Source organism: Haemorhous mexicanus, chromosome Z, assembly GCF_027477595.1.
Source record: "Haemorhous mexicanus isolate bHaeMex1 chromosome Z, bHaeMex1.pri, whole genome shotgun sequence".
In the NCBI taxonomy this organism is placed as follows: Eukaryota; Metazoa; Chordata; class Aves; order Passeriformes; family Fringillidae; genus Haemorhous; species Haemorhous mexicanus.
Genome location: NC_082381.1, coordinates 68,464,415 through 68,487,849, shown reverse-complemented (window position 1 = coordinate 68,487,849; position 23,435 = coordinate 68,464,415). Strand labels below are relative to the sequence as shown.

Sequence of the window (23,435 nt, the reverse complement as noted above, 5' to 3'; positions counted from 1 at the left end):
AAAGTAGACTGTGAACTCTTCACTGTTTTTTAAAACAAGCAAACTCATTGCAGGAGCACTTTTGGATGTGAGGGTTAACTCTGTAGGTTCACTACGAAGAGTTGGAAATCCGTTAATTTTGAGTGCTTGAGGAATAAAAATACTGTCATTAGTACTTGCTTGATGCAGATGATTCTGTTTAGCCTTCAGCAAAATGGGTTTTAATATAGACTAGGTTGTCTACGGCTCTTTAGACTACTGGTACAAAAAAGTAGCAATCACAGCTGTGCTTTTAAGCAATGCTGAGACAATGTAAATTTGCTTCCAGATTCTTTTGCAAAGGGAAGAATCAATAGGTGATCATAGAACCTGTAGTTTACTAAGCAGAAGAGCTTCTAAGAAATCTGTCTAAGGGTGTGGTATAGATATGGCATAATTATTTTGGCTGCTCCCTCATTAGAAAATAAGTATCTTCACCTCATTCTTACTCAGATTTTAAATACCATGTTCTAAAAATGAAAGTATTATTTTTAAACTAAATTGTCCTAAACTGCTGTGTCATAACCCGCATGTTTTGATGTATTCAGTGGGCTTGTATTTCCTTTACAAATACAATCACAGAGGTGAAACTACAAAATTTAAAAGCTTTTAACTCATGAAGTTATTTGGACTCACATGTTAATTTGTTTTTCAAAACTATTTAAAGAATATGAAGGTAGATACCCAATATACCGCAGATTTCTTTTTGTTCCTCCACAACTCTTCTGTAGAATTCTTTTAAAACTTGACCTGGACTTAAAAACTGGAGAAGTTATTCTGGAGAGACAGTGTTGTTGAATATACAGGCAAATTTTCAGGGTTGTGTCTGTAGAAATAGACCCTTTCTCATTCTTGAGAACAAAATAAATGAATCTTTCTTTGTGGTGGGGAACTGACCAACTTGATTTTTGTATTTAAAATAGAACTTAACATTGTTGAAAGACCAAAGTATTCTGGAAATAATGCTGCAAACTTTACAATTTACATATGCATGCTGTTCATTCTGCGAGCTGCTATAGTGGTGAACTTACCTGAAATGTTCAGTGGATTTCTTAAACAATGTTTCAGCACATTAATTATTTCAGTTATTTCAGTACTGTGATCCATATACTTAAAAGTTTAGGCTTCTACTGAAGTCACTTTGTGAACTTGAGTCATTGTCTTAGTTATATGTGCCTAACTGAGCTCCTGTTTAAAAGGGCTAAATGCTTAAGCATTTTACAAGTTTACCTAGTTAAGTGTGTATTGAATTGGCTGTATAAGTGCATACTTAAATTAGGCATATACTTATGTACAGTACTGATCAAGGATCTCAGTTAGCATGAAGGCACACCACTATCAGAGCCGTTTCTGCCATTGGATTTAATTGTGTCATGTCTCTTGATCCATAGAAACCTGCATGGGTAGCTGTTTAATTGCAAGATGCCAAGTGTTCAGGATAAGTTCTGGTTCATTACACATTTGAAAAAATACTTTTTAATACTTCGATTTTCAGAAGAACTGGTACATAATTCTGTGCCTAATTTGCATGCACATCTGCTGGAACTGTATATGCAAAAGCCTATTAGTAGGCCTACATACTAGGCGGGGTAGGCAAAGTACCTGATACTTTTGAGCAGTCAGGCAAATCAGGTACACCTCTCACTGCATGCCCGACTTCAAAGTGGGATCTGTTAAGAGTGCTGAACATTGTGATGGTGGCTTAGATTCATGCATGTTTTTTAAAAAAGTCCTGGAAGTCATTATTGCACAGTTAACTGCTAAGTGCTAATAATTTTCCTATTTTTCTCTCTTAGTTAGCAAAATCAACTGGTTTCTTACATGTTGAGTTGCAAGGTGTCTCAAAATTTAACATAAATAAAATAAATGTAAACAGGAAGCATGAAAAAAAAAAGGGTACTGTATTTTGTCTGTTCTGTTCCACCCATGCAACATATAAATTAAGTTTCCTTTAGATTTGTTTTGTCATTCAGTCATATCCAGCTGTAACCCAGACTTTCCCGCAGATCTGTAGAGCAGGTTTGCAGCACTTGTTTCTTTTAATTTTTTAAATTTATATGTTTTCTGTGGTGTCAGTTGAAACTCAGATCGCTAAACCTGTGTGGTGTTTTAAAACCTACCTTGAATTTTCCTTTTCGATAAGAATATTAATCTTCGAATTTTGGATTTAGATGTTTTATAGTTAAAACATGCAGTTTTAAAGCAGGAGACCACTGGCACACTTTTTATGTATTACTTGACTATTTAAACAATGTTGAAATAAGAGCATTTACTTCTATTAAGATCCATGAGGTAATGCCAAAGGACTCGGTTAGCATATATACAATTATGCCAGTAATTTTGAACAGATCATAAATACCAGTAGTTAGAACTTCCTTCACAAGTTTTTTAGTTTGGTGTTTAATGTTTGTGCCAGTTTTAATCCCTTTCCATTTCAAATTAAAAATGTACATTTAATTGTAATCATAATTGTTTAACGTTTAATGGTTTTGGAGATATTTTGGGGGTTTATTTAGTAGTCTTATCATGGCTAACATTCATTGAAACAAACATTTAATTCAGATTAGTTATTACTTACTTTTGGCATTACAGGAAGACTATAAGCAGGTTAAAATAGCAGGAAGTACTTATGTTGGCAAAATAGAGTTAGCTTAGCCTGATCAAGCTGAAATTATGGTTTTCTTCAATCTCAGTAAATTTAGAGTTAACTTACCAGTTTCAGGTAAACTGAGGTGACTAGAATATGAGAGTACAAATCTTAAGTTTTTTCTACTCTTCTTTCCTCCACCTTCAACTTCACTTGTAGTGTGTATTCTGTGCAGTCACAGTAGTTCAGTAGTTTATTATTTTATGTTTTATTTATTTTCACATTCTAAGTAGGTAGCACCAGAGGACTAAAGAAAAGCACAAATTTCAGTCAGCACATACTTTGTTTTTTTTCTTTTTTCCTTTTTTCTTTTTTTTTTTTTTTTCTTTTTTTGGTTTTCTTTCTTTTACTGATTTGGTTATTTGCCATTTCTGGGGATTAAACTTTAAAAAATGTTCTTCTTTTCTGTATCTGATGTTCTGTGTGCTATTAGTGATGCAGCCAACACGAACGGTTGTCATGTGTAAAACAACTTTCGATCACCGCGAAAACACCGCCCTGGGAAAGCGTCCATGCTTGATATCGTTTGGTTCATGAACGTTAAGTTTCCAGTACAGGTGACCCATAGCTCAAAGTGTTAAATAATTATATACATTATTCAGTTTTTAAAATAATAATCCATTAATGAGATTGCTAGTCTTTGAAGTTTTGCTCACTTTTGTTTTTCCTAATAGAGCAGGGTAAAAGGAAAAACTTAAGTTATTTGTTTCTTTGTAAGGATCTGGTAGATAGATTCATTGTTATTTATTACATTTTAAAATGCAAGGGTAATTGTAAAATCATAGAAAGAGTAACATCTGGCTAGTGTTCCAACTCTGTGTAATGCTTTCATTTGCTTCTTCAGGTAAAATCCCAGATGAAGCCAAAGCCCTGTCTCTATTGGCGCCTGCTCCTACTATGACAAGTCTGATGCCTGGTGCAGGGTTGCTTCCTATACCTACACCAACTCCCTTGACTACAGTAAGTGAAGTTCAGTGTCTGTAAAATTTCCTGTTTCCTCTGTTCTCTGTAGCCTTTTCTGTGGACAGGGAATGAGGACTATCTGGTCAAAGGATGTTGGAGTGAGGGTTTAGCTGTGTTGGCTCTTGTTGACTCTCCTAGGATTGATCAGAAGATATCCATGTGCTACCTTCCCAGGGTTTTTCTTTCAGATTACTGTTTTCCAAAATAGTGGGTAAATACTGGTTTTGGTTTTTGTTCTTTTTTAATTGCCATCCTTCCCTGTAGGGTCATTAATTTGGTCCAGTAGTAGTTACCACGGACAAAAAATTTATTGAAACCTAAGTTACATTGACACTGGTTCTTCAGAATGTTAAAAGGGGCAGTAGAGGTTTTTGACTGTTAAACTGTCTAACAGTGTTTTCACTATGAAAAGTAGAGGAGCTTGACATCAGTGAGTTGCTGTGGTTTATTGAAGGAAAATTGAAGGTTAAAATTGAGTAGTATTTTCCTTTGTTACATAAAAGAAGGTACTGATGGCTTGCTAAGAATTCCCCACACTTCTTAGAAAATTAATTTCTTGAAAAGGCAGTTGCTTTTTGGGTAGAGAAAATTCAAGCGAGGAACTCAATGGACAGATTTTGTAGTGATTTTTAAGTGACTTTTTATAACATTTCACAGGAGAGTTTTGCATTTCCAGTTCCAAAGATGAGAGCTGTATACTTTTCACATTTTCTAAGTATGAGTGGAAGAACTTAAAATATTCTTTGTGTTTCAACTGTAATTAATTTTGTCTTGGGTGATTTATTTGTTCAGAAGACACTTACGTGTCCTTTGATCTTGAGAACTGGAAGTTCCCTTCTTTCCTTCCTGAGAAAGATCTCAACCATTCCTTATGTAGACCAAATACTTGTTTCAAAAAAAATTAGAATACTAGCAGTGTCTGAAAAGGTCTTACTCAATTTATTTGACTCAAAGCATTAGAGCCTGTATGTTTTGTGATTAATATATATCCCAGGCCAGATCTGTTTTGTAAGATGTTTACTGATAACCCACAGAATATCTTAACTATGGAAGCTTATTTCTGGGTAGATTTTTCTTCTTTAAAAAAAACCTGTTCCGCTGTGACCTCTAAAATATTGCTTGTATTCATTAGATCTGGTTTTGCAGAAGTGCATCCAGGCAAACAAGTATTAAGAAGTGGAATATCTTTCACCAGTGCTTGGCTACAAAGTGTATTCTATGCTTGTATTTTCCAGCTTGGTGTTTCACTTGGCACTTTAGGGGCTATACCAGCAGCAGCATTGGATCCTAACATTACGGCACTGGGAGAAATACCACAACCACCAATTATGGGAAATGTGGATCCATCCAAAATTGATGAAATCAGGAGAACAGTCTATGTTGGAAACTTGAATTCCCAGGTATCTTTTTTTTTTTTTTTTTTGCTTCTTTGTTGGGGAAATACTAACAGAAGGTGTGAAAATATTATCTGTGAATTCTAATCTTATATGTTAAAAGAGTTTCCATTAGTTGATGACAACATGAATTTAAACAAACCCCCCTAAATTTTTTTATCCACGTTTTGAACTTTGAAGGTCAGATTAGACCAGGCTTTGTCAGAATACCAGAGAATCCAGTGTAGATCAGTTAAAGAAACCTACTTCTAGTTGTGTCTTGATTAAGTGTACAGTTTGCTTGTGTTAGATGAGCAATCCTCAGAAGTCATGAGATCATGGTAACGGTCCCCCACATCACATTGTTGTTGCTTAGGTACCATAAGATGGAATTATGTGTCCTACTGGAAGTTGCAAAATTCGCATAAATATCTTTCAATCAGCAGCTTGGTTTTTTGAAAGGTGATCAGATTAATTGAAAAATATTTGCTTTTGACTGATAGCAATGTATGTATTACATTTTGGAGTTTTTGACTTTTTAAACGCCTACCGAGTGTAAAAGTACTATTGATTGTCATAAAAGAAACCAAACTGGAAGCTAGAAGAAAGCCACATAAATCTAAATCCTTTAATATTGTTTGGATTTTTTTTGCTTTATTTGATCAAAAGTCACGATTAGTAGCTTGGAAACAGGTATAAGGAAATTTCTTACCAGTTACTTCAGATTAGTTGCCTAAAAAGTGCAAAGTCCCATGTAAATTTCTTTTATTCTTTTCACCTAGGTGAAGGAGTAAGGGCTTGTGACTGTACTATTAAAATTGTAAAATATTCTTTAGCTTAATGGAGGAAAATATACATATCTTTAAGTCTTTAAAATGTAGCATTCCCAAATTCACGTCACCTTTGTAATAATGCTGAGATATCATTCCAAAAGTCTGTGAGTCCTATACGACCCAATATATTAGATAGTGGTTTTCATTGTATCGTTTACTTTAGCCGAGCTCTTCAACTCTTTTTAGACTACAACAGCAGATCAGCTGCTTGAATTCTTTAAGCAAGTTGGAGAAGTCAAATTTGTGCGAATGGCAGGTGATGAGACACAACCAACACGATTTGCTTTTGTGGAGTTTGCAGACCAAAATTCTGTACCTCGTGCTCTTGCCTTTAATGGAGTTATGTTTGGAGACCGGCCACTGAAGTAAGAAATTAATTATCCATATTACTGTTGAATGAGAGATTTCTTTGTATCATTTTACACACATTTATGACTTATGTAGCAAAATGCTGTAACTGATATTTTCTTCAGTAGGCAGACCTGTTGTTAACAAACCAAAACATTTTTAGCAACTCCAGTTTCACAGTTTGACATAAATTTCTCTGAATAGAATACATATAGCATTGAGTAAAATAAGTTTATATTAATCTTCAGGTAGTGTAAGCTTTAATAGTGAAAAAAAATCTTTGAAGTCCATAGTACTAATTAAGTTTTCGGTATGATGTGTATATAGTTAGTAGGTGTTAATGTGAAGATGTGATCTGAAATAGGCAAGTAATTTCCTGGACTTCTAAAAATACTGTAACATAAGAATACTGTGCTGTCTTTCTTTAAAAGTGGTAAGATTTCAAAGTAATAAAAGATACTTCAGATACTTGGAACAGATGGGTGTTTTGCTAAACTTTTAAGTTTTTAATTTTATACAAAATTTGAGATGCTTTCTTTACTTGTTTTTCATTTGCCCTGTTCAAATATTAAAGAATGAAAGGTTTTTATTTTTCTTTAATTTAGGATAAATCACTCCAATAATGCAATAGTGAAGCCTCCTGAAATGACACCACAAGCTGCTGCCAAGGAGCTTGAAGAAGTGATGAAGAGAGTAAGGGAAGCCCAGTCTTTTATATCTGCTGCTATTGAGCCAGGTAGGTATATTGTGTTAATTAATAATTACTGAACAGGCATATTCTGTGTTTACCTTGGTACACATTTCAAGAGCATTTTCAGACACAAGAGAAGAGTATCCAGAGGTATTCAGTCAGTACATGTTGGGGAAAAAAACAAAATAATTGAAATTCTGTTCATGCGTCTAAGCAGTGGAATGAAGCTTTTTATTTCAGCATCTTTTGTTTTCAGATACATGTTCACTGAATGTTTTCAAACATGCAAATTTAGTACTAAATCCATACTTAATCATAGCACTTTTTAAGTTAAGAGCACTTGATAATGTTTAAAAGAATATTCTTTCTATTTTTTTGTTGTCTTTTAGCACCCATTAGTGCCATAGTTTTACGATGAGCATGAGCTAGCATGGTTCTGAAAGCAGTAATATTATGCTTTTCTTATATATAAGCAGCAAGTGAATTTGGTTTCTTTTTCATGCTTAAGGTCTGTATGCATCCTTAAAGCAAATGGGATCAGAGAATAAATCTGGGATAAATATTAACGTATTGTACAGGACTTCTTTTCATCCAGATTGTTTCCCTGTTAACACTGAGATGCCAACTTAGGGAGGAAGATGGTGTTGTGTTGAGAGGTTAGACAGACATTCCAGTGGTGATTTATGCTGGCTTAAACTGATTTCACAGCATAAAAAAAATTTCAACTTTCTAAACTTTCTGCTTCTTTTCGTCAGCAACTTTTTGCCATTCTTCTTATTAACAAACCCAGATGTTGTCTTGTGTTAGTTAGATAGTGTGGAGTCTTGAGGGTTTTTTGGGGGGAGTTATTTTCTGTTGAGTTTTTTGTTTAGAAAGAAAATAGCACTTTATCACTGTTAAGCAACAGAATAACAGTTAGACTCTGAACTGTGGTGAGCTCACTGTTTAGGTTTCTATGGACTTTCTGGCCTTCAGTCAGACTTTTCAGCCTGTTCTGTTCTTCCTTTCCTCCTACGAAACAGTGAGAAATAAAACTTCAGTATTTGTACGGTGTTTGAAATATCTTAAAATACAGACAGTAATACTTATATTTTATGCTTGTTTTCAAAATTATGCCCTCTAAATTTACTCTGTTATTCTCAAGTTACTAAAAAAAATAAGAAGGTAATTATATTAAATAAATGGAGCAAAAGGAGGAAGTGTTATTATCTTGTGCATTGTGGCAGCAACATAAATCCCATTCATAGTAGAGCTAGCTGTTTATAATTATCTGGTTTATGTGTACTGCTGCAGGATGGCTGCACTCAACGAGTATATGCAATGACTTTCTTGGATGTTTCTGAAGGATATTTGCAAAGAAGGAAGATGTGCAGAGAGTAGGCCCCTTGCAATATATGTGGTACATTCCACTTGTGCCAGATTGTTAACTGGGATCTTTAAATGTTCTGAGCTTACACTGCAAAGTGGTTTTTTCCTCTCAGAGTCTGGAAAGAGCAGTGAAAGAAAAGGCGGTCGATCTCGTTCCCATTCTCGTTCAGAATCCAGGTCTAGCTCAAAATCCCGATCTAGAAGGAAAAGATCACACTCAAAACACAGGTGGGTATGTTTTTTGTTTCAGACCAAGATCATATTTGGATTTTTTGCAAGGTGCTGGTTACTGATATTTTTTAGTTCTAGACAAGTATTGCTGTAGAGATTACTAACTTGCACCCAGAAGATCAGCATAACCAGAAACTTTGTCTCTGAATAGATCCTCTTTTCCTCTAAACCCTGAATATTTATTGAGTTACTTTCAGTTTAAACATTCTATAAGACACTTCCTGTGTCATGTAAAGTAATATGTTCTGTGGGGTTTTGTACATTTTATGTTTTTGTACATTAGGCTGTGTAGCCAAATGACATTTTGTGACCTGTATTTTAAAGAGAAACCTGCATTTTGTGGATGAAGCATATAACTTACTGGTAACACTTGAGCAGGCTGTTTTTTTGGCTGGTTTTTGTCCTTAACTTCTAAGCATTGAGTTAATTTTGTCCTGTAAATGTTTTAAAAAAGCATATGGAAAAGGCTTCAGGAGCAATTTCTCATTTTTCAGGTTTTGTTTGCTATGCTAAATTTATTCAGTTCTGAAACAGAAAATTATTAGATCATTCTTGAAGATTAAGATTTTTTTCTGTAAATGAAACAGGCTTGTTCTGGAGAATTATAAAGGCTTCCCAAAATGGTCCAGATTCTTTCAATGTCAGGAATATATTCTGAGAACCTAGGTAAATCTCTCTAAAGATACTTAGCTATGTTGAGGATTAAAAAAAAAAAAAAAAAATCGAAATTTGGATTGTATTTGATTGCTCACACTTTTAAAAGGTGGGTGTTGTCCATACTGCAGCAACAGCTCTGAGGCATCCTTTCATTCATGTCTTCAAACAAGGCTACTAGGATACTTTTAAATACAGAAAATCTGGTGAGAGGGAATTATCATCAATTATACTATCAAATAAATGTGATACAAGTGCAGGCTTCAGTTTTGCAACAGCAGGAAACCACAGCATGTGTTTTCTAGTGACTTCAAAATGTCAGATGCCTTTTTAATGCAAGAAGGACACTTTGGTCACTTCCCTATTGCTTGCTTCGCTGCTATGTCCCTAACTCAAGGCATAACTGAAAAACAAACTGGATTTGTTCAACAATCAGTAATTTCAGTATTCTCTTGTATTGGCAGAAGCCAAGTGGAATTTTAGAAGATAAGCTTTTCTTTCTTTAAATGTGGAAAACCTATTCCTTAAACAAATTATAATTATTATATTTTACTACGTTTTGTTAAATTGTTTAATATTGCTACTGCCAGTTTTGAGAACATGCTGAAAAAAGCCAGTTTGATCTGTTGAGGCAGCTTCATCCATAAAAATAATTTATCCTTGCTGCTTCCCTGTTATACTGTTTTATATAACATCATTTTCATCTCTGTGACATAAAATTTGTTGAAAGTTGTGCTTTGATTCAGTTGCAATAAATTGCACTTGCAGTTGATTTGTATTTCTCTGCTGATAAAGAGAACAAAGCTGTAGCTAAAAAATGGCTTCCCCTATTCTTGGTATGTCTTACTAATGCCATACAGAGGTCAGACAAACTTAAGGGAATAAAAAGCAGTTATATTTATTGAAGGGCCTCCACATACATTTAGGGCAGACGAAGCCCCCCCCGGGGGCTACACCCAAAGTGGACCCAAAGCAGGTCACAGGTTTTCACACTTTTGTAAGTTTGGTTCATTTGCATATTGGGGATTAATCTTTTAATTACAGCTTCAAGTAATGAAGTAATTTATCCCAAGTTTGCTCTCCCCCTAACTCACTTTTGTTTACATTTCTCGGGGCCTGAGAAAGTAAGGTGTCCTTGATTGTCAGGCCTGGAGAGGAATTGTTTTGCCTGATCAAAATGGGAGAGCCGTAGCTAACATTCTATATAGAGTTATACACTAAGAAATTGCAGGATTACAAATGTATGAAAAATATAACAGCTAAAATGCTGAGGCATCATTCAACTGTGTGCCTTGAGATGTGAAAGGTAGGTGCAGTTGTTACGTTTTGTACCTCACAGTTCTTCAGGTTTTGTTCTGTAATATATGTGATTTCTCTCTATGGTAAGTTAAACTTCGTGGTGCCTTGTGAGGCAAAGTATCCAATGATGTGGTTTTGTGAAACTTAACGTGCAAATGCAGCTTTTTATTTTTGTTTCCCTGGGGAAAAGGGTCTTCCAGAAATTAGGGAGTATTTTGGAAAAAAAATTTCAAGTGCTGTTCATCAAATCTGGATAAGACTTTTTTTAAAAATCAGAGTATCTGCACTTTAATTACAACTGAAGTCCATGCTGACAGATCCTTTTATCTGGAAAGGTAACTTGACTTTATGAATTTAAATTATAAAGATGGAGAACAGAGCAAAAAGATTTGTTGCAGCTAAAGTCCTCTTTCTTTGATGACTAAGATTTCAATAAGTGCGTGGGCCTGGAAAGGAAATGAAGTGTAACCTATTATTATTACAGTCTGCTAGAAATTGCCAATCAGATTTTATGCAGTGTCATTTTGTCAAGACAACTGTTGTAAATTATAGTAACTTCTGTTTTCGGGATTTATGGAGATTATTATGAAACACTTGTATAACTTAAATGGTTTGAAAGTAGAGCATGTTACATATGGTGAAGCATAAAGTATCCATGTTTGCAAAAACATTTGCAGACACTATGTTATGAAGGTGCCATTAATGAAGGTGTCAGATAATTGTGGTGCCACAACACATGTGTACTGTCGTTTAGTTGGTTTAATTAATTTTTCCATATTAAAATATTCCATATTAAAATAATATTCTTCTGGTATTCTTCATTTAGAAGTAGATCTGGCAACAGATCTCTCTCAAGACACAAGGACAGACGCAGATCCCGAAGTCCTCTGAAAAAACGGTCTAGATCTACGGAAAGACGGAAATCAAGAAGTCGCTCTCGTTCTCGGTGAGTTCTGTTCCACAACATGGTACTCTTAGCACAGAATACAGTTCTTGAAAAAAAAAAAAAAACCCAACTTTTTAGATTACCATAAAGAGTGGAGTCTCATCTGTGGGACAAAAAGACAGAAAATAAATTTTAATACTGAGTATAGTGGTCTCAGCTAGGATAGTTAACTATCTTTCTTGTAGTCTGTAGGGTGCCTCCAGGGGTTAAGTCATCATGCTGAGACACTTGAGCTTTGATAGTCTCATCTACATTGGTACTAACATAGAAGCTGACTGAAGAGAGTAATTTTGTCAGACTACAACCAATAGTTAAGGAATATCCTGTATAGCTTGTGAACCCACTAGAAATGGATAGTACTTGTTTGATATGTATCCATTGAGAAGGTTGAATTCAGACTGACTTTGATCCTGTATTGTGAGAGTGTGTATAAAGTTCTTGTGTATAATCTTTTATTTTCATCTTTGACTTTTCTCGTATAGCAGCAGGAACAAATGCATGTGTTGGTTGTATAGCATATATATGTTTCAGGATGTATTATTGTGTGTATTTTATCTAGTTTATTAGTTTTTATGTCTGATCATCTAATTATTAGACTGTGACATTTTAACAAGATCACAGCATAATATTTTAGGGATGAAGTAGTGAATAAGCTCAAACCAAAAGTGCCTGTGAAAATAGCTTCATGAATAGAAGTCTTGGTGTGTTCTTGGTTTCATTTCTGTAATTCCCCTGATTTATTTAAAGGGAGATTTGTACTTAGATTATGCAGCTGCCTCTTGTTCTGTGAGGTAATTTTTGTGGGAAAGAGAGCTGCAGATCTGTGGACCTAAAACTAGACTGCATAGCTGGATGGGTTTTATTGGTGGTTCCTTTTGATTCTCTGTTTCTGCTTTCTGGAGCTTCTTGAGACATCTGCTCACTGGAAAGGGAAAGTCCAGTGAAATCTCTGATAGATTAACTAGAAGATATTTCTTGGGAGGCTGTAAGGCTGGTATTGTGGGGACTGTGTGCCGTTTCATCTTTATCACGTTACATTCCATCTCTGAGACTCCTAATGAAGTACTTGACAGAACCCGATGAGAATCAAAGTAGTCAGTCTGTAGAGCATACAACAATCTGCTGTTTATTTGCAGTTGAGAATGAGATACAGCCAAACAGCACTTCAGTTTGAGGAAAGTTTGAGTGCTTAGGACCTTTCATCTGTGAAGGAGTCTCTTTTAGAATCTATAAAAATCTAGAATACATACCAATATCAGGTGACTTCTGTCAGTCTGGTTCTTCTTGACACAATAAGCCCTGCTAATCAATTTTTCCTCTACCTCTTTCTCCTGTTTCTCTCTCTGAACAATTGTTCTTTCATTATGTGTCTCTGTACTAGAGGGAAAAGATGGAGTCTTGCATTTTCAAATAGTCCTATACTAAAATGTAATTTTCCAACCAAAGTTGTTAGTAATTAGTTTTTGTTTGACTTGATACTTGAACATCGGATGGAATTTTCCTCAGTGTTCTTTTTATGAACATCTATCATACTTCTGTCCCAAAGAAGCTATTTTCCTTTCTTCTCTTTTTACTGTATTAGCATTTTTCAGTAGTTCTCAAATTCTTAGTGACATTACAAATGGTTGAATTGTCTTAAGTTTTGATCTTATATTTGCCTTGTAAGTGAATCCAGTGATATTTTGTCCATGTTATCTTTTTATTTCTATGTATTAAGTGGTGTTGGACTGCCAAGCAGTTAAAGGATATCTGTGTGAGAGAAAACTGTAGAATATGAAGACTTCTGTCAGTAGGCTGTCATTATTCACTTGGCAGCGATTAATCTGAAGGCCATTTTATGTGGATACATTTTTAGTAAAGAGTGGATTTACAGATCGTAGAGTTTGTCTCACTCCAAAAAAATATATAAAATTTATGTATGTATAGTTACATAACTGTGAACAGACACATTCTCTCCAAACATAGTAGCATCACTTGGAATGGTTTTGCCATCCCCTCCTCCAGTTTCATTTCCAAATTTTTCCTAGCTGTATATAGCTGTTTATTTTCTAGCTATAAATAGCTTTCCCTTATTGTGAACAGGGGTGAAAAATTAAAATATTGAAGAATTACTATTTTTCAACAGAAATGTGCACTTTATCTTGATGTATATTAAAAAGTTAGTTATAATTTTAATTGGAAAGTTCAAAGATGAATTAATGGGTTTGTGTTTGGCTTTTCACAGGGACAAGAAAAGAGACAAAGAAAAGATCAAAGAAAAAGAAAAGGCCAAAGAAAAAGAGAAAGACAGAGACCGAGACAAGGAGAAGGATAGGGATCGAGACAAAGATAGGGAAAGAGAGCGAGATAAAGAGAGAAATAGGGAGAAGGACAAGGAGAGAGATAAAGAGCGAAGCAAAGATAAAGAGAGAGCTCGAGACAAAGACAGGGACAAGGATAAAGATAGGGACAAGGAAAAGGAAAAAGATAAAGATAAGGAAAAAGACAAGGAAGAGGTAGATCATAACAAAGAAAAAGAAGATACTGAGAAAGAAGGAGAGAAGGACAGAGAGAAGATTAAGGACAAGGAGGGAGATAAGGACAAAGGAGGGGACAAAGAAAAGGACAGAGACAAAGAAAAGGAAAAAGATGGGGATAAGGAGAAGGAGCGAGAAAAAGAGAGAGATGATAAAAAGAAGAAAGATAAGAGATCCAGAACACCCCCAAGAAGTTATAGCTCTTCAAGAAGATCTCGTAGCTCCAGCAGGTTTGTTTAGAGTTTTTCATGCTTGATTTTTTTGGGGTTGTTTTTTTTTTTTTTTACTTGTCAGATCAGTGAGACACCATTCTGATTTTTATATATTGATGTCACCATAGCTCTTACTAAATAAATATGTATTATTTCTGTTTTGTAGATTTTCCTTTAAAGTAACGTCTGTTATAAACAGCTCTATATGGTGCCTGATATAACAAAGTTTCTTGTTGGGCTGCTGGTGCTTGACTTTCACATAACCATATTGTATAAAGCTTGAAGGACAGTAATGTGATGATTCTTTTATGTTTTAGACAGCCAAAAGTTCTGACCAACATGACACGCATTATCTTTGCCCTGATGAAAGTTTGAGTCACTGTTACATAGTTCTTTCATTACTTATATACTGCAGCATTTTGGTCAGTTGATCTTGCAAACAGTTTTCTAATTCTTGCCTCTCTTTGGCTGGATGGATGAACTGCAGGAAGCAAGTGTGTAAGTTGGCTTGGCTAGCCTTTCAAGAGGTGAATGTATCTTAATTGGAAGGGACAGATACATTGTTTATCTTATGGCCATGTGGAAGTTAAAAGTAACATTCCTTTACTCCGCTGACAGTAAGCAGGAAAACAAAGTTAATGTGGCCGTTAGTTTTGGCTCTGAGGGGAGCTTAACTCGCGGGAAGTCTTCGATAAATTGGATCCAGGATAAATTTGTTGCAGCAGAAAGAGGCTGTGAGATTATAAACAATTTCTGTAAGCAAGCTCATGCATATTCTAAAAGCATTGCAGCTAAGTTGAGTTTAGAAGCATTGGTGGCTAAGGTCCTTACTGTTAAACCAGGAATTAGGGAGTTCAGTAGTATTGAATCAAATTTAAAAACCAAATTATATCTGTAACCTTGAGATAATGAAATGCTGAACAAATTGGACAAGTTCTACCTATTGTAATCGTTTTACTAGACAAAAGCAGAACTCCTCTAGTCCTCCAAATTCATCAGTTCAGGGTTCATAGAAAGCAAGAAAAGGGTGTAATGGTTTCTGAATATTGTGCTTGTGTTATGAGGTTTATGGGCAAAATGTTGTTTCTTCATTAAGCATATGCAGCTTCCTGTTTAAATGAGTGGAAGACTCACATAGAGATACTTCTCTCAGCTTTGAAACCATTTTTTTTCAGTCCATAGGCCTTAGAGTTTTGAATTGGATAAATGCATAAAAATATGGAAGGGTTTCACAATATGTATGTTATTGATACGGATTTTGAAATGTGGGAGCCTTGGTGGAAACCCAGGCTTCTAGTGCCAAATAGCCGGTGTAATTAGATGGGTGTTAACAAAAACTCATATTCTATATTGCAATAATTTTGCTCCCCCTTAGGGATTTTACTAGTTAAGAAAGCACTGTGGGAAGGCTCCATTGTCATATACTTGAGCAAGGAATTCTTGTGAAAATCAGTGCATTTCTTCTAGTGAAATCAAAGTACAAAACTGTACTTTGATATAATACAGATATTATAAACAAGAGTAGTGTTCTTTTGAAGCTGGACACTTTTTATTATGTATTTACAATTTTTTTTCAGATACAACTATCCTTAGATCGTCAGTGAAGAGGCCAGTACTGGTGAAATGTTTTCAGGGGCTTAGACAGTGGGACAGTGTATCCTCTGTAGCTTTGCAAACAACAGAGAACCAGCTGTGGGGGGAGGCTGATGTGCCATTAGAGAAACCCTAGCAGATGGGAGAAATGGACTAATAGTCATCACATGGACTTGGGCAAAGAGAAAGGACAAGTCGTACACCTGGGCAGGAATAATGCCATTGCACCAATATAGCATGGGGACTTGCTGACTGCCAGGTCCTTCTAGCCAAGGAAGCCACCAATGTTGTGAGTAGGTCAAGAGAGGTAATTCTTTCCCTCTTCTAGTGCGGACACATCTAGAATCCTGTTCTGGGCTTCCCATTACAATAGACATGCAGATGTAGTGGAGTGAGTCCAGTGAAGGGCCGTGAAACTGATAAAGGACTTGGAGCTTCCTTCATACAAGGGAATACTGAGGAGTCTGGGATTGTTTAGCCTGGAAAAGAGAAAGCTGAGGAGCATATTACCAATATGTATGAATATCTGATAAGAGCATGAAGAAGACAGCCAGCGGAGGCCTGTGACAATTAAGAGGTGACAGGCACATTTTGAGCTATGGGAAATAAAGGGTTTTTTTTCCTAGTGTTGAAATTATGGTTTTGCTTGGCAGACTGTAACCAGTTACCTCAAAGGATTGTCTGTTCCAGCCAAAAATCTGACTGGATATGGCCCTGAATAATATACTCTGATTGACCTCTTGTAAGGTGGGGAAGGGATAGTTTGGACTAAGTGATCTTCAGAGGGTTCTTCCAACCTCAGTAATGTCATTGCTCTCTGAAAAGCAATTCTCAGTAGGTTGGGTTAGATTAGGGGTCTTTCTTTGGTGATGGACATTGCATAGTTGAAATGGTTGCAGACCTTTTCAGTGAAGATCATTCAACAGATAGGTATTTCAGTACAGCAGTTGACTGCTGATCATGTAAAATGTGAAAATAAGTGTAAACGTAAAATATTGGGCAAATAGTCATCTTTTTGGAGAAGAGGTGAAGGTGAAATAGGACATACAGAACCTTCTAAGAACTAGATGGCAGCTGACCTTGCTTTGCTGACTTGCTTTGCTCGCAGGTACGGGAAATAAGATGGTTATTTGTGATTGCTGGCTGAAAAAAAGAAACAAACCAGGGGAAGTGAAATCAGTTGGAAAAGGAACTATCTTACAGGCTTGCAGAGCCAGTAGCATCAGATGACATGCAGAATGTTATTTCCATGTATAATTCAGAGACATGAGATCACTATCAAAGTATTCAGAACTTGTTTTTCTTAAATTTTGCTGTTAGTATTTTGTAAGACATTAATGAAATGGGTGCACAAAAATCTTTTTGTATACAAATGTAATGGAGATGGTAGCAGATGCAGTGAGACGTGGTTATGATTCTTCAACTTTAAATAAGAAAAGCAGAAACTGAAAATAAAATTTAGTGAATAAGCAGTTTCTAGTTTTAACACAATTGCTGAAGTACTTGATTTGCAGGTACATATGCTGGAAAGTAAAATAAAGTGAGAATGTATTCAGGGTAGCTGAAGTGACAGCACTGAGAGAGAAAAATCAGTTTCCAGTATCCTCAATTAAATAAAGGTGATGATCAATGTGGAGATGTTCAAAATGCATGTTAACAGCTGATTAGTGACTGGTATTTACTACACAAATTTGAGGTTATTTTATATTTTTAGTTTATTAAAGATAAATTAAAAGCTTGCTGAACAAAATACTTTTGAAATCTTGTCCTGTGTAGCTTCAGGAGGTCACTGTATTGGTTTTGATTGAAAGAGAGTTAAATTTCTTACTAGCAGCTGGTACAGTGCTGGAGTTTTCCGTTTTTCCTGCTTATTCTCATCCCCTGGTTGGTTGGGGCGATGGAGTTTGATGGGCAAAGGGGGTAGAAGGCAGAGAATGAGCAAATGCCACTCAGGATTTAGTTGTCATCTGGGGTTAAACCATGACAGTTCTTTTTGAACTTCTTTTGTTTCCTCACCAATCCCTTCCTTGTTCAACCTCATCATGCTCTGCCAGGCTCTGTTTTGAGAGTTGAGGAAAGAACACATTAGTAATTGAAACAAAATAAAACAATTATAGTAATAATTGTAAGGGAAAGGCCAGAGAGGGATAAAGCCGAAGAGAAGCAAGTGATGCACTACACAGTCTCTCACCCCTCACTGACTTTTGGCCAGTTGGGTCAGCTCTCCCGGCCGTACTCCCTTGCAGTGTCTTACGTACCTGCATGGGAAACAAATGTCCTTTATTTTAGGATAAGTAACAACTAAAACATCAGTGTATTATCAGCATCATTCTCATACTGAATCCAAAACACAGCACTGTTCCAGTTACTAGAAAGAACACTATCCTGGCCGAAATCAGGACAGTCACAGTAGATGGTATGTGGAGTATTCCTGTATGGATTGGTACTCTGATAGGTCAGAGTACCAATTCATATAGTGATACTGACTGTAATTTAACTGTCCTTTTGTTACTTGTCTAATAAGTGTTGATTTCTTCGCTTTTCTAAATATTGATGATTTAAATATTCACAAATTGCAAATGCTGTTTTGTGTAAAAATAAATGTAGCTTTTGTGCTGTATCTAGAAGTTTTAAACTTCACTCTTTTTCTTCAGTTGTTCTTCCAATCTGCTTATCCTGCTTTACAAAGAGTTGACAGGAAAAAAGTAGTGTTATTTGACAGATGGCTTCTGCATTTATGTTAAATGAAGCTGTACTGACTCAGTTTTTGCTTTAATTTAACATGTCCCTCAGTATAAATGACCAGTTATTTCATGTTTTGTTGTATTCAAGATCAGACTCCATAATAGCAACTTCAGAAACCCCATTTAGCTATGTATAACAGTTACTTCGTAAAACACTTCAGGCTCTTCCATGTGTTACAGAATGATGACATTCTGTTTGCTAAGCAAAGAGCACTAGAGAAACAATAGATTTTTTTTTATTCTGACTTTGACAGCAGCTTGGGCTTAATTTTATACTATTTTCTTGTAAACCAACCAATTCTAGCTCATACATTTAGGAATTAAATTTCAGTCAGGTTAAACTGAAGTTGCAGTGATCTTCAGGTTGTAATGTTAATTTGAAATTCATGTTACTCAAGTTACACCTTTTGTCTTAATGGCTCTCATTCAATTGAGTTACTTTCCTGACTGAAGAAACTCTTAACTGATACAATATTACTGAATTGAGTGTGTTTTCATTGTTATCAAGCATATAAGGATTTAAAAAATATTTTGAAAGGGCACATCTTTTTTTTCCTACATTGACCTTGCCTTTACCACTAAACTGAAACATACAGATTTTTTTTTTTTTAGTTTGTACAGTTCGTATTTTGTTGATAATATGGACTTTTACTTTCATTGGCTATGTTTAGATCATTGTAAGAGCTTTCTATCTCCTTTGAGTTTATTATTTTTGGGGTTTGATGATACTGAATTTCTTGGTCCCATAGAGAAAGGCGTAAAAGGAAGAGCAGAAGTCCCTCCAAATCTCCTAAAACATCAAAAACAGCAAAAAGAAAGTCTTCACGAACTCCCTCTCCAAGAAGGTCAGTTTGATGTAAATACAGAAGGTAATGATTAGTAAAGAAGGAAGAATTTATAGTAATTTCGCTGTTTTACGGCCTTTGCACTAAAAAATTATTTCAGATTATTTCAGTTGGTTAGTATGATTCAATTTTAATTTAAAACTAACTCAAAACTTAAACCGGTTTGAGCTCTGGTGTTCTTTCAATGGCATAGTTTCAAATCAATCAGCATTGCAAATTTCTTCAAATCAAGGAAATCCCTTCATCTGATACAGAATAATTTTTTTTTTTTTTTTTTTGCAAATACAGTGTGTGGTGGTCATATGAACTGTTTTGCTCTCTTCAGCCAGAAAAATGCCATTGTCTTTGCAAAGGGATTTTTGGTTAAATTTTGGGAGGTTTTTTGAAAGTCCATGCTTGGTGTTTAGTTTGCAGTCAAATGGTATGAAGTTTGTTGTAATTGGATCAAATTTTAATTTGAATAAAAAATTTATAAAACAGAAACAAGAAAGAAAAAAAAAGAGAAAGAGATACAAATAATGAAAGAAGAGAAAGAGAACGCTCCACTTCCAAGAAAAAAAGTAGTAAAGAAAAAGAGGGAAAGGAGAAATCTGACAAAAGCACCACTACTTTGAAGGTAAGTTTGTGTGACCAAGTGATCAGCAGAATGAAGTGGTAGTGAAGCCATTACTGAAATTCTCTCTCTGCTTTTTCTTTGTTTTACTCCTCTCTTCTATTTCTTCTGTTCCTTACCAAATTAGTGCTGCTTAAGTTCAGTATTTGCTAGCTGGGGTTACTAGGCCAGTTTAAGCCTACATATCTGATCTTCATTTGACCTGTAGGAGTTTGTCTGCTTAGGTTACAGAAACACCTTGTTTCTCTTTTACGTTGGGTGCCCTATGTTAGGACTTGCCTAGCTTCCTACTTTTAGGAGCAGGCAGACTGTTGCCTAACAAGCAGTATTCAGGGGTACCTTGACTGTGAAACTGAAAAAATTACTTTTAAAATAAACTCTCACTATACTGTTCAAACTCTCATTGAATTGGTACATGGGATTCTGTAGGAGTAAAGTAGAAGAGTTGTGAAAGAGTGGTATAGGATTTTCCCCTGCAAAACAGAAAGTACTGCAATTAAGAAAAGAAATATCTTCAAATTTTTTACTCTTAGAATTTGAATAGCAGCACGCCTTTAAAGAGTAGTTAGTTGTGCTCAGAATTACTCAGCTGTTACAAAACAGCTGGTTTAGGTGACTGTTCAAATGCTTGAGAAAGTATCTTACCCAAGAACTCTAAAAATGCATCAGATACCTGACAAAGAAATGAGAAAGAAAAAATTTATTCCTGTTCTATTTAAAAAATGTTAGTGAAATCTTAATTTCTGGAGCTGCTTGTCATACGTTCCATGTTGCTGCTTGTTCTATAACCTTATATATGAGTTTATTTTAGTTAATAAAGACAGATCATTCTGACATAATTTCTTGGGTGACGGGTTGTTACAAGTGCCAAACTTCAGCCATCTGAAAAGAAAGTGTATTTTAAAAAAAAAGGGGGGAGGCAAAGAAGCTCACACCTCTATTTTAAAATTTGCAGACACAAGATACACACGTAAAAATTGAAACAATAAAACTAATGAGAGTTGGTTGGAAGTCATAGCCTATAATGCTAAGAATATTATTTTGTTGTCAATTTTATCTTTGGTAGGACAAAGATAACAATAAAGAAGATCAGAATTCAGAAACTGACAAAGAAGTAGACAATAGAGATACACAAAGGACAGATGAAGTCAAGCTACAACAGAACGGGAATTGTCAACCAAACGAGGAAAATCTCTCAATTAAAATGGAAGAGGTTTAAAACAAAGAATGGACTTCTAATTCAACTAAGGAATGAAATCCAAAGCATTTTATTTCCCAGAATGAGAAAGAAAATGTCAAAGCAATCAACCTGAACGTGTTGATAGTACTCGTAGCTCCTCCAGTTCATGTGATAGCTTTGTGGTCTTCTTGCTGTAAAGCAAGAAAGCACAGACCCGTAGTTAATACCGTGAAAAGGCAGATGCCATCAGAACTATTCATCTCTGAAAAATCCATGCATTTCCATGATGGCTGTACTTGTAAAATGATTTATGTTAAGTTTTGCTATAAGCTGTTACAAATAACTAGAAACTGAAAGATGTAAACCTGTACTTCCCCAAAAAAGCTGAAGATATGCATTGAAGGTTGTTTAAAATACTGCTTGTTGATGATTTTTGTATTGTTTTGCCCTGTAGGTTAAAAAAATCCACAAAAACTTTAATGTGTGCTGTTTGATGTGCTTGAAAATGGTGCATAAATATACATACTTCCTTTCCTTGTAAATGACAACTGTAGGGAAAGGGGGTTTAAGCATAAACATGGTTTTACTGTTCTTATGTTAAATACTCAGATTAGTATGTTTTTCATTTGCTCACTGCTTGAGATTCTTAGGGTTTATTATTTAAAATAATTTCTTACTAATATCCCTGAAATTAATATTTCTTTTAAGGTATTTGAACAATGCATGAGCTTTTTCTGTTCCTAGAAAGAACATTGCCATGTTATAGACATTAGGTTAGCTTACAGGGTTATTTTGGGGCTGTTTTGTTTTGTTGTTTTCTTTGTCCGTAGAGAAGTGAGCACATCTATGTGATGATACCAGAACTTACAGCTTTGTTTTGCAATGTACTGCAGTATGTCTGTTCAGCTGAAAATAGTACAGGTGCCATTAAGAAAATAAAGTTTTCCTTTTTGTTAAAACAATATGGGAGCACAAGCAGAAGCTTTAGTGCCTTCTTAAAATGTGGTATTTTCTAGAAATGTATATGTGCTGTTACACATTTTTAGCTAAATCTTATATGATCTCTCTTGCTACTTTGCCACCACCATACTGTAGACAAAAATGCAAGTGACTTGCCAGAATGGTTGTTTGATTCACTTGTTAAAATAGTGAAGCTCCATTTTACTTTTATTTTTTATTCTTAGAAGAGATTTATAAATAAGAGAAGATGTAATTTGGGGACCACCACTGTACAAAAGTAGTAGCTGAATACAAAGTGTGCTCTGATCACCTGCATCAAAGAAAGCTCTTAAGACATATAATATACATTTGGATGGCCTTAATTGTTACCTCTCTGTTATTTTCTCTGATACCTGTTGGGCAATGTAAAAGGAATGGCATGCAAAGAAATGGGGGATAAATAATTTGAGGAAGAAGGTTCTAATTTACACAGGGCTTACATAGTAGAAATTCTTTTATCATTTTTTGTGGAAAAGGCATGCAAGAAGAGAATCACAAAACAAGTGGTTTTGTCTTGGCAAGACATAGCTTTTGTTCTTTGAAGTAATTTAATCGGTTATATGAGATTTCTGATAAGTTACGCTTTTAAGACATAATTATAGTGAAAATTGCATAGATTATTTTTACTACAACTTAATGCAATCAAATTATTAATTGCCTTACCTCATGGGAAGTGTTATTTCTTTCAGTTAAAATAAAAAGCTAAGTGTATTGGCTATTTGCTTTCTACTTGTTTTACTTTTCCTCTGCATAGTTTTTTCAGTGGAAGGGAAGCGTATTATGGGAATGAAAACTTTGCCCAGCTCCTTAGGTAATGGAATCCAATTTGATTGTGAAGCTGCTTAATCACTCATTTTCTATAAGATTTAATGTTCTTGCCACTGTGTACATTTAAGACAACAGAAAATGCTTTACCATGTAAAGTATAGAACAGCCATTTTTGTGATGTTTAAGCCACATGCTGTTGGCTGGTAAACAGCTAATTCTGATAAAAGAATAAAAAATTGTATGCTTACAGGAAGACTGTGAAAGATTGTGTCTTGCAACAACAGCTGTCTTATTTATGATGTGTAAGTAGCATAGCGCAAAGAGATTGTTTGTATACTTGTTATCTTTGGTACCATTTCACTAATAAAGTAAGTATTTTAGAGGGATGTTTCTGCTGGTACATACTTATTAAAGAAATATTTTTAGACTATCTGGATTTACTCATACAGCTTCTTTCATTTTAAATGTGGATATTAGTGAAAACATATACATATTATATATGTTTTCTTTGAAAAGCTAAATTTCTCTGTTGGGAAGAACTAGAATTCTTTCAGTGTATCATGTTTTAGCTGGTATTAGTTTGGTTTCTTGAGT

At 35.1% G+C, this 23,435-nt stretch overlaps 1 protein-coding gene across 2 annotated transcripts in view; it reads left to right on the top strand.

Moving 5' to 3' along the window:
- SREK1 (splicing regulatory glutamic acid and lysine rich protein 1) overlaps positions 1–23,227 on the top strand; it is a 32,989-nt gene extending 9,762 nt beyond the window's left edge. Inside the window, exons 2-12 of one of the 2 annotated variants that reach the window (XM_059836529.1) lie at positions 3,099–3,222; positions 3,510–3,625; positions 4,864–5,028; positions 6,021–6,199; positions 6,788–6,918; positions 8,355–8,469; positions 11,252–11,371; positions 13,596–14,117; positions 19,186–19,281; positions 19,762–19,897; positions 20,961–23,227. In XM_059836529.1, coding sequence (XP_059692512.1) covers positions 3,563–3,625; positions 4,864–5,028; positions 6,021–6,199; positions 6,788–6,918; positions 8,355–8,469; positions 11,252–11,371; positions 13,596–14,117; positions 19,186–19,281; positions 19,762–19,897; positions 20,961–21,113 — 1,680 coding nt within the window. In that variant the 5' untranslated portion in view covers positions 3,099–3,222; positions 3,510–3,562 and the 3' untranslated portion in view covers positions 21,114–23,227. The remainder of the gene's footprint in view (positions 1–3,098; positions 3,223–3,509; positions 3,626–4,863; positions 5,029–6,020; positions 6,200–6,787; positions 6,919–8,354; positions 8,470–11,251; positions 11,372–13,595; positions 14,118–19,185; positions 19,282–19,761; positions 19,898–20,960) is intronic. The other variant, XM_059836528.1, reaches the window with a different exon arrangement.
- The last annotated feature ends 208 nt before the right edge of the window (positions 23,228–23,435 follow it).